The sequence below is a fragment of the Lygodium microphyllum genome, chromosome 20 (assembly GCF_053477565.2).
Source record: "Lygodium microphyllum isolate KBCC chromosome 20, Lygodium_microphyllum_v1.1.10, whole genome shotgun sequence".
Classification (NCBI taxonomy): Eukaryota; Viridiplantae; Streptophyta; class Polypodiopsida; order Schizaeales; family Lygodiaceae; genus Lygodium; species Lygodium microphyllum.
This window is the reverse complement of record NC_141154.1, coordinates 55253957-55263691: the sequence shown is the minus strand read 5'-3', so window position 1 is coordinate 55263691 and position 9735 is coordinate 55253957. Positions and strand designations below refer to the sequence as shown.

Genomic DNA, 9735 nt, shown 5'->3' with positions numbered 1-9735 from the left:
ATCATGCCATCCAAAGTTTTCTTTGATCAAACTACAAAAATTATTCAAAGTCTACATGCATTCAACAAGGAAAAAAAATATTCGGCCTATAGAATTTTTAGAGCTCTAATAGAAGTTACACCCCAAGCCTATAAGAAACTTCTAAAATGCGAGCAAATTAATATTTAAAATGATCAAAATTATCTAAGACTAGAACTCTTGCCCATCCATTATGCATGGTTGAATGTGTAGCTCAAGTTGAAGTTAGGCTGGTTACACACCAAATGACAGATGCCCAACCCCTGCCCAGAGCAGGCATTTTTATGTAGCATCAAACATGGGATAACTATATATTGGTCACATTCGTGCAACACTAGAAGCACATATTACTCCAAGGCAACATGGAGCTTATTCCAACATTGTTCTTACAAGATGTCACCTACCACAACACAATGTAATCTTCTCTCTATCCAGAGATAAGGATATAAGCATAAGACTTCAGAGGTGGAATCTAAGAAAGGCAAATGCATACATCTTATTCAAGGACCCAATTGAATAGCTAGGTTCGTAGAACAGTCAACCATGTTCAAAGGATAGACATTTCGAAGATTTAGGGATTCATTGGTTCTATAGAGGCATGTGAAAGTTAGGGACATAGATAATATTTTCAATTGTGCATGCATGATCAAAAGGTAGATACTTCAAAGATTTATGGATTTATTGATCCTAGATAAAGATATAAAAATGGATCACAATTTGAGGCAAATTCATACATGGCTAGAATAATGAACATATGGGATCAGGTTGCAATTATAGCACTGCATTGAAAAGTAAAGATGCAATTGTAGCACTGCATTCAAAAGTATAGATGCAAACAGTGCAGCAATTGCTGGTAAGATAACAAGAACCCCTATAGGAAAAAGGGAAAATATTGAGTGGCATTGATGAGTATCATCTGATCTTTACAAAATTGTACAAATCATCTCAGAAGTTGATTCTGAAATTATAGCACTGCATTGAAAAGTGAAGATGCAATTGTAGCACTGCATTCAAAAGTATAGATGCAAATGGTGCAGCAGTTGCTGGTAAGATAACAAGAACCCCTATAGGAAAAAGGGAAAATATTGAGTGGCATTGATGAGTATCATCTGATCTTACAGAATTGTACAAATTTCCAACTTTGGAAGCCTGGTGTTGTGGGTTCAAGTGCTCATGATTCCATGCATACAGAAACCCTGTTTTTCACCAAACTGCAATCCCTGGGAGACTGTAGGTCCCAACATGACTCCTGCCCAAGCATCAAGGCTGTGATATGATGGGAAGAGTGGGCCGCAAGCTGTTGCCAGGAAAGTGGAAAAACCACCAATCACCCAAGATTAAATCTTCATTTCTTCACACCAGGCTGAACTTGAAGGTGGATAAAAGTGATTTCGTCAAGGAAGTCTTCAATATAGAACAGGGCCAATGTGATAGCTTGAGCTCCAGCAGGCCGCCATCATTTTTGCATATCCCCTTGTTCCATCAAAAGGTGTGCTTCCTCGTGTTTGATTTTCTTCTTTATGAACTTAAGACACTCTTCAAAGGATTCAGATGTCCTCCAATGGGCGCCTCTGCTGCCTTCAGATTGTTCCACTCAGAAAAATTGAATCCAGATCCACTCATCAAGCATTTTTGCAGCTTACCAACAATTCTTGCACCTTCATGGGTGAAACCATTGGAGATTGTTCCTTGAGACATCTTTGAAATATTTAAGCTGTCCTCACTTCTCAATTAGCATCATGGAGAATTTAGCAACAACTAATTGCTATTCATAACCCCCACTTAACAATCATGATGCTATAAAATCTCTGCTGCATCTGTCAATGGATGCCAATAGGCTTTTTTCCACCTGCTCATTGCTCATTGATTGGTGTGTATTACATCCTCAACTGCATTCCACCTGTTATTGCTCATCACCAGGTGCATATTGACAGCTTAGCCGTCTTGCCCAGGGGCTTTCATCTGCATTCCAAGCTCCTACAAAAGTACTCCCAAAACCAGATAATCTGGCAGCAAAAAGAGCCTCAGATACCAGGCCCTTATTCACCAAGACGTCCTTCAGTAGATGTAAGGTACTTGACTCCACCTCTAGGCCATCTTCTGAAAATATATGTTTTAGAACATCTTCCATCTGTTCCCTTAACTCCCCACCTTTGGGAAGCATCCGAATGCTGAGAACTCGCAGAGCTTCTGCAGCATCATCTACTTGATGACAATTTAGATATGCCATAACAACATGCTCACATACTGTGATGTTTGGCTCAATATTTTGTCTGTGCATGTGTTCAACTAAAAACTCAACCATGTCCAGCCGCTCCTGTAAAAATCAATGTTTAAACCATAAGACCATAATAAACTGGTCATAAGTACTATATCAAAATTTGGAATTTCTTGTCAGCTTACACGTTTGCAAGATGAAGCAAGCAACGTAACATAAGTTACAGCATCTGGTTGTATCCCACCTTCATCCATGTCTGTGAGGATATTTACTGCGCCATCTAGATCATCTGAGTAACAGTATACCTGCAGTTAACCATCCAGTACCAATTGCATCATAAAAAGAGGTTGGACATACTTTAGAACTCATACACAAGTTTCACCCAACAGGCAGCATGCAACTCCTAAATACAGGATTGGCCAGCTACAGGAGAGTTGCCAGAAATGCTTAACGAGTTCACTTCTAGAACTATCAAACAAAATTGTCAGTAAAGGCTTATTTCTCCAGTCAAGTTCACCAAAAATACTCGCATTTGTAAAGATGGATGAAGGCTAGATGTCCAACAATCCACATATTGCAAGTCCGAAATATAGAAGAATAGTGGGGTCTTCAATGTATGGCTAGGCCTACATAAACTACACAAGAAAGCCCAGTCCCTGATAAATTATCCACACTCATATAGTCTTGTTTCTCTACATCTTTTGTGGCAGCATGCTTTTAAAAGATTATTTTTAGTCCCAAAAAGAATAGCAATTTGAACAGCCAATGTGAATACGTGCAGGTCCACAAAAGACTTATCCAAGTGTATACTGCTTTGCATAAGCATTTATAGCAGCTAAAACATGTATGTCAACTAAGCAAGAAAACGTTCAGCTACCTTTATCAATGAATTGTAGGTAAGCAAATTCGGCTTCAAACCATCCTCTAGCATGGTATCCCAGAAGTGCATGGCATCTTCTATTGTCTGCCTTTCAGCACAGCCATTTATTAGCACATTGTATGTATCAGTGTTGGCCTTTAAACCAACCTTGCTCATCCTTTCAAAAATCTCTAAAGCTGCATCCCACTACAAAAACCCTCAGGTTAGCAACTGCCATCGGTACATGTAAAGCCAAAAATGAATCCACTATGATTTTCAAGGTCTACCAACCTGTCCAGTTTGGATGCAAGCATTCATTGCAGTATTAAATGTGATTGCATCCAATAAGAAAATGCCCCTTTCATCCACATAACCTTCTGCAAGGCGCAGGCGTTGAATTACTTCATCTGCCATGCCTTCTGCACTTAACGCAACCAACTGGAAACCAAAACACCGATTCAAAGGTGAATTTACATAGAAGCAAAGAAATGTGTTTCGTCGAGTTTGAAACACGAAACATTTCTAATAGTAAAAAAGGTGAGGTTTTTTAAACCACCAAAAAACAAAGGTGAAGTATGACTCAAGGAAAATGTCATGCAATGCTACAGGGCCTTAACCTGGGCTGTTTTTTCCTCTTCTACACTCCTCCCATCACTGTCATGCGCAGAGAGCAGCCACTTCTCAGCCCATCAGGCCTCCAAGCTACCACCTCTCTTCTTTCGTCTCTTCTCTATGCTCTTTCTCCTCTCTCTTCTTCTCTTCCCTCTCTCCTTTCCCCTCTCTCTCTTCTTCCCTCTCCTCTAAGTTTTTCCCATCTCTCTCTTTTTCCCTCTTCTTTCCTCTATTTTCTTCCCTCTCTTCTACCCTCATCTTCTCTTTCTTCTTGAAACTTCCTAAGCCCTCTTGTCTACCTCTTCCCCTTGTTTAAAACTATAAATATTCTCTTCATAAACAAGCCCACTTTTCTTATTTCACCCAACCCTTGAAAGAAACTTATGAAACATGTTTCTGACGTTTCATTTCAAACATTTCTGGCTGCTATGAGGTGGAAAGTACTGAAATGCTACAGAAGCACTAGCACAAAGTGAATGGCAGAAAGCCATCAGCAATCACCTTACTTTCATTTGCAGTTTGAGGGGACATCTCCATTTGTCACACATTCAAGAGCACAGGACGGCAAAGTCATATCAAACCTGAATTATTTCTGTATTTGTGTGTGGCATGATCTATGTTATCTATGGAATTGTGATTGTGTAACCGTATGCTATTGTGTTTTAGGGACAAATCACAGTGTTCCATCTACATATAGGAGCTGCCAATACAGCCAGTACTCCGAAATGTGCAGAATTAAGTGAGTTCCATACTTCTGAGACTACATACCATTTTACCATCCAAAATGAATGTGGTAGAAAGTATCTAATTAACTTTCTATCAGAATATCTTGAACCAAAAAGCCATGAAAAAAAGTTTGGTATTACAGCCAAAAAAACGGCTGGTGGCATGTAAATGATCCTAGTAAATCTCCCAATTCACCATTTTACATTTTGACGGATATACAAGTCACCATACACTTATGATCAAGGTGACTAAACATATGGAACCCATTTGTTTTGAAGTTGTCAGTCAGCCATTGGAAGATAGCCATGGACACATAAGTGCATATGGCACAAAAGCAGGAAATGCCCCAAAACGCCTCTTTGGAGGACCCGGAACACAAAAATGTAAGGAGACAGGCCCGAAATGCACTTCCCCAGCCAAAACCTTTCCCCTTTGGGGAAACGGCTGCCATGTGGCGTTTCAGTTTGGGGAAATCTTTTGATTCCACTCATTTCCCCACATGCCCAAAACAGTTTCTTTTATAATGCCACTAGCTTAAGGATTCACATTTATATATTTCGTTTTCTATTCTTAATGTCTCATATGAGTCATTTTTATGTTATCATTTTCAATCATTTTTTATGTTTCTTTTCTCTTTTAATGTTATCATTTTTAATGTTTTGCTTTTATTCTTTGAGTCAACGCGACTTCGTGGCATTGACCAATCCACATGTGCATACTTTGGTCTAACTTGTACAAGATTGTCATTGGTTTCTCTCCACCATGATAATGTCCTTGATCTGTCACTATGCTAAGAATGACCAGAACAGATCCTATTTCTCTCTCTATCTTTCTCTACTTCCCCCCCCCCCCCCCCTCCAAAAAAGAAAACAGGCAGGTGCTGGGTTGAAGGCCGGAGCAGGCCACCTCGGAACTCGTGCCAATTGGTGAAGGCATTGCATAGTATATTCAACACCTGAAATTTGTGCAACTGTCAAGGAATTCAGATGCCAGCCCATTCATTGTAATTTGGGGCACCATTTGTGCGGTTGGAGGTTCCATTTGTACAAATCCTAGGGGAAAAATCAAGGGGTAATTGGCCATAATTGATTGCTAATTGTTGCTACAGCAAAGAGGCTTTTGGAACATCAAAGGAGATTGTAACTCTCAACTTGTACTCATTCCATTAGTAGTCAAGTTAAAGGCCAGTTTTGGGGCCAACAAGGTGTCCAATGTCCAAGATTATTAAGGTGATTTGTGCATTTTAAGTTATATTCATTTGATGATTGTTGTAAAGTGCTTAATCAAGAAATTACCACCCTTTCCAAGAAAGAAGGCTAGTTTTAGCTGCTAATCTCACCTCTAATTCCCCATCACAACTTCCTATTACCTTGTTGCCTTGAGTCCTTACTACTACAGTGCTACTCGTTCCTTTAGCAACAATCCACCAAAATCCACTAGTCAATAGCTCACACAGGTGGTCCGAGGAGAAACACACTCAATGGAAAGCTCTAGTCCCACACTGGCACAACCCATGGATCCACCCCAATCATGTGCCTTGCACATGATATTGTCCAAACAACAACTTCAAACAGACCCTAAAAAAAGAGGGTCGGAGGAGACAACCATCTTTGTACAGGTTATAGGCCACTCCCCTTCCCAAGCACAACTACTGGTGATCTATCACCCGAACATGGACTTTTATTGCTTTGCTCAGAATTTGATTAATAGTTAAATCAAATGTGCTCAGGTGGCTTTCACACGTGAGATGCAAGTTAATTATTTCGAAGTGTAGGACCCAAGACCCCGAGATAGCAGTTGATGCCAAAGGCAAAAGTTGTAATCCGTTATGCTTGACACATCTTAGGTGATACTCTGTGTCAAATTTTGGCCTAGACCAGTTTATCAACCACTAATGTCAAGGGTGACATTAGAGACTAAGCATTAATTAATGAATTAATGATGATCTAAGGGCTAATAACTGCTCAGGTATACTTGGAAAACAAATTGGCCTAGCCAATTTGATTATTGACCGGTGGAATTATTTTTCTCATCACTAGAATAATTATTAAATTAATATTCTAAAAATTGATTTATTAAGTTGGATAATGCTAGAAAATGGAATTAGAAAGCTACTACCTGGCAAAGCTTGCCTATGCAAGTGGAAAAAACATTTATGGGGGCTGGTAGAAGTCTATTATAGCCATTGTAAGGGAGAAGGAGACTATTCGTGTTGCTCTTGATGTGATTTACAACCACTCGAGACCAATCCTACAATAGGTGATGCCAGTTTGGAGCCATCAAAGAAAATGACAATAGCCCAAGGTCCGTCTTTGTGACAATGATGAGGATAAACTCGCTTCTACCTCCAACAAGCCCTAACAATGTGCATTTAATAATTGTCTTGACAATGGTGACCAAAAATGCAAATATGCTTTTTAATTTCATTTTCAATTTTTAAAAAGTAATAAAAATATGCTTGCTATGTGCATACATGTTCTAAGACCTTCCCATCACATATATATTAAACAATTGCGTAGAGATTTGTACTTTTTATTAGTATTTTATTTCTTGAAGATTCTATTAGAACTTATATAATTCGAGGGAGGCTTGCATCTAGTTCCCATGGCCTCTAGGATGAGCTCAAGATATATACGTAGTTTAGAGTGCCTAGTCACTACCTCTTTTGAGGAAGGCCTTCCCTTTTTTCATTCCTTATGTTTCATGTTATGGGTTCAATCACCCCTGACCCAAAGAGGGGCAAGGTTTGTAAGTAACCTACCACCTTCATATGTAAACACACCTTAGTGTATATAAGTTTATGATTAGGGTTTGGGGAAATCTCTAAGTCTACATAATAAAGCCCCATTCTTATACTTCATATCAACATCTGTCACATCAATCTAACCTACTTAGTTTGTTTGCGAGGCTCTCTCTCTCTCTCTCTCTCTCTCTCTCTCTCTCAAATTAGATAAATAAACAATATTCACATGAGGGCTTCTGACCAGCCATAAACAATCACAAGTCATGCCTAAAGGCTACCAAAACATACCACACAAATATCATCCAAGCAGCACAATAGGAATAGAGCAAACAATATTCAGCTAAGGAGCAACCACGTTGAGGAGGACCAAGTCCGTTCAAACCATACAAGAGATCTGTCATAACAGTAATCCTCCAATTCCCCAATATACTCTACTCCTCCACTCTATCCCCCTATGTACTTTACCCCCATTACACACCTTCTTTATCTCCTAGCACTACCACTCCTATTGCAATGGCCATGAATGCGTTCACGGATATGACTCTGGGACCTTTTCATGCAATAAGTGCTTGAATCTCAAGGACTTTGGGACCTTTTCATTCGTATCGAGCCTACAAACCGTTGATTAGCTCACCCTAATCACATCCCTGAATGGAGAGTTTGCAATGCCACAACCAATGTTGAGTTAATGTAGGGGTTGCTTCCTGAAATTCACTCTTGGTTATAGAATTTTCCCCTCACATCTAAGTGTTGGATTCATCTCATTGACTGCAATGCAACTCGAGATCGCACTCAACATATCGATCTCGATTTTGAGCTTTAAGAGTTTTCCATTAAGGAAGGGGATGATCTGAAAGTCAAGTTGGCCAAATATCAGTAGTTACTCACCGAGTTTGCCACTACTAGCACCCCGAAGTTAAATGATGATCAAGTAACGTTCTTTTTGAACAAGTCGCTCGACAAATATTTCCATTTTATCAAGCACATTATCTCACTACCTAGATTGCTAAACTTCTACAAGTTTAAGTGTCAGTTCTTGTGTTACGCAAGCCTGCACAATCAAGTCCACAAGAAGTCCTCCACACACATCCATTCAGAGGAGCAAGGGTTGGTTGTCAACGTAAGAAGAAGAAGACTAAGTCATTATCTCAACTTGAGAAGAAAATCAAATTCAATATGTATAATGGTTCTCAAAATCTTAATCTTCTTTTCTAGTTTAGTCGTCAACTTCAAGTCTTATATGATCGTGACAAGTGTAAAGAAAAACAAAAGATTAAGCTTGCAACTCTACATCCGACCAACCTAGCCCATTCTTGGTGGACAGGGTTGAAATATGATCATCCTCTCCTAAAATCCTAGTGGTCCTTTATTTGCATGATACAAGGTAAATTTCTTCCTATACATTTCAAAGGGGATGTAAAAATGCAATGGGATCTAGAAAAAATGAGTCACTTGATGACTGCACAAATAGGTTTTAGAAGCTACTCTTGGAGATCTAACACTTCAAGAAAATCAACAATTTTGAAAAGCTTCAAAAGTTCCAAGGAGGTTTACATTTTAAACTTTGTATTGCTCTTGATTATCATTGTTTTACTCTCAAGAAATCATTGACCATCCTGCAATGATCAAACATCTGAGGAGTTCCATACATCTTGACAGCTGCACCTTTATCATCGAGTCTTCTGATATGTGTCTCCTTCACATTACATGACATGTGGAGAACAAAACTTAACATATGTTAACTCTCTGTTTTGACAATCTGCAGTTCTAGGAGGTTATTGGCATTTGTGAAGCCTCTTATAACACACACACACCCACGCACGCACACACGCACACACGCACACGCACGCAGCAAAATAAATACATACAATACTTAGAAGGGATGGCACTATGAAGCAATAAATAAATCCCCTTGAACGTTTATAAGAAATTATATAAGCACAGCTTACCATGGCATTAAAAGTCTGAAGACTGTGTGATAAATTTGCATATTCCATGTAAGACTCGATTGCCGACAATCTATGTGAGAGTTCTTTCTGTGAATCTTCCGTTCCCTTTTCATAATAGGCATTCACTCTTCCAAATGCTGTAAGCAAGTATAAGATAGTGCGCTGATCGGGCTTCACCCGTGCTTCAACCATTTTCGTAAAAACCCGTAATGCTCTCTTCAAATCATCCTGCAGGCTGCCTTGTTTATTAAGGTTTCATTATAGAATCAAACCCAGGTTGTCTCATACAAAGCTTCAGAAATTCAGGTAGCTGTTCAGAATCAGCTTTTAAAAGTGCATAGATCAGCTGATGAGTTTAGACCATACCAGATCTGCACAAGCTTTCAACAAAACATTGAAAGAAAAATCAGATGGCTTGTAGCTATCACTATTTAGCATGCGATCCAAAAGAGCCTCAGCCTTGTCTAGCTCCAAGTTTGAACAAAAACCTTCTAGTATGGCATTATATGATTTTGTGTCTGGTTCCAATCCATTTTTCACCATGTTTTCAATCTGTAAAACTCCAAGTAAAAACAAAATACACAAACATTAATGATCATAATAAGTGATA

At 39.1% G+C, this 9735-nt stretch overlaps 1 protein-coding gene across 5 annotated transcripts in view; it reads right to left on the bottom strand.

Annotated features, from left to right (window-relative positions):
• Window positions 1-828: 828 nt before the first annotated feature.
• The window catches only part of LOC148018909 (pentatricopeptide repeat-containing protein At1g76280-like), a 113974-nt gene continuing 105067 nt past the window's right edge, over window positions 829-9735 (bottom strand). For 3 of the 5 annotated variants that reach the window (XM_087701191.1, XM_087701192.1, XM_087701194.1), the window contains 6 exons: window positions 9492-9677; window positions 9126-9353; window positions 3387-3533; window positions 3114-3302; window positions 2422-2541; window positions 831-2335 (listed from right to left, as the gene is read on the bottom strand). In XM_087701191.1, coding sequence (XP_087557317.1) covers window positions 1922-2335; window positions 2422-2541; window positions 3114-3302; window positions 3387-3533; window positions 9126-9353; window positions 9492-9677 — 1284 coding nt within the window. In that variant the 3' untranslated portion in view covers window positions 831-1921. Of the gene's footprint in view, window positions 2336-2421; window positions 2542-3113; window positions 3303-3386; window positions 3534-9125; window positions 9354-9491; window positions 9678-9735 lie in introns of all 5 variants that reach the window. The other 2 variants (XM_087701193.1, XM_087701195.1) reach the window with 2 other exon arrangements.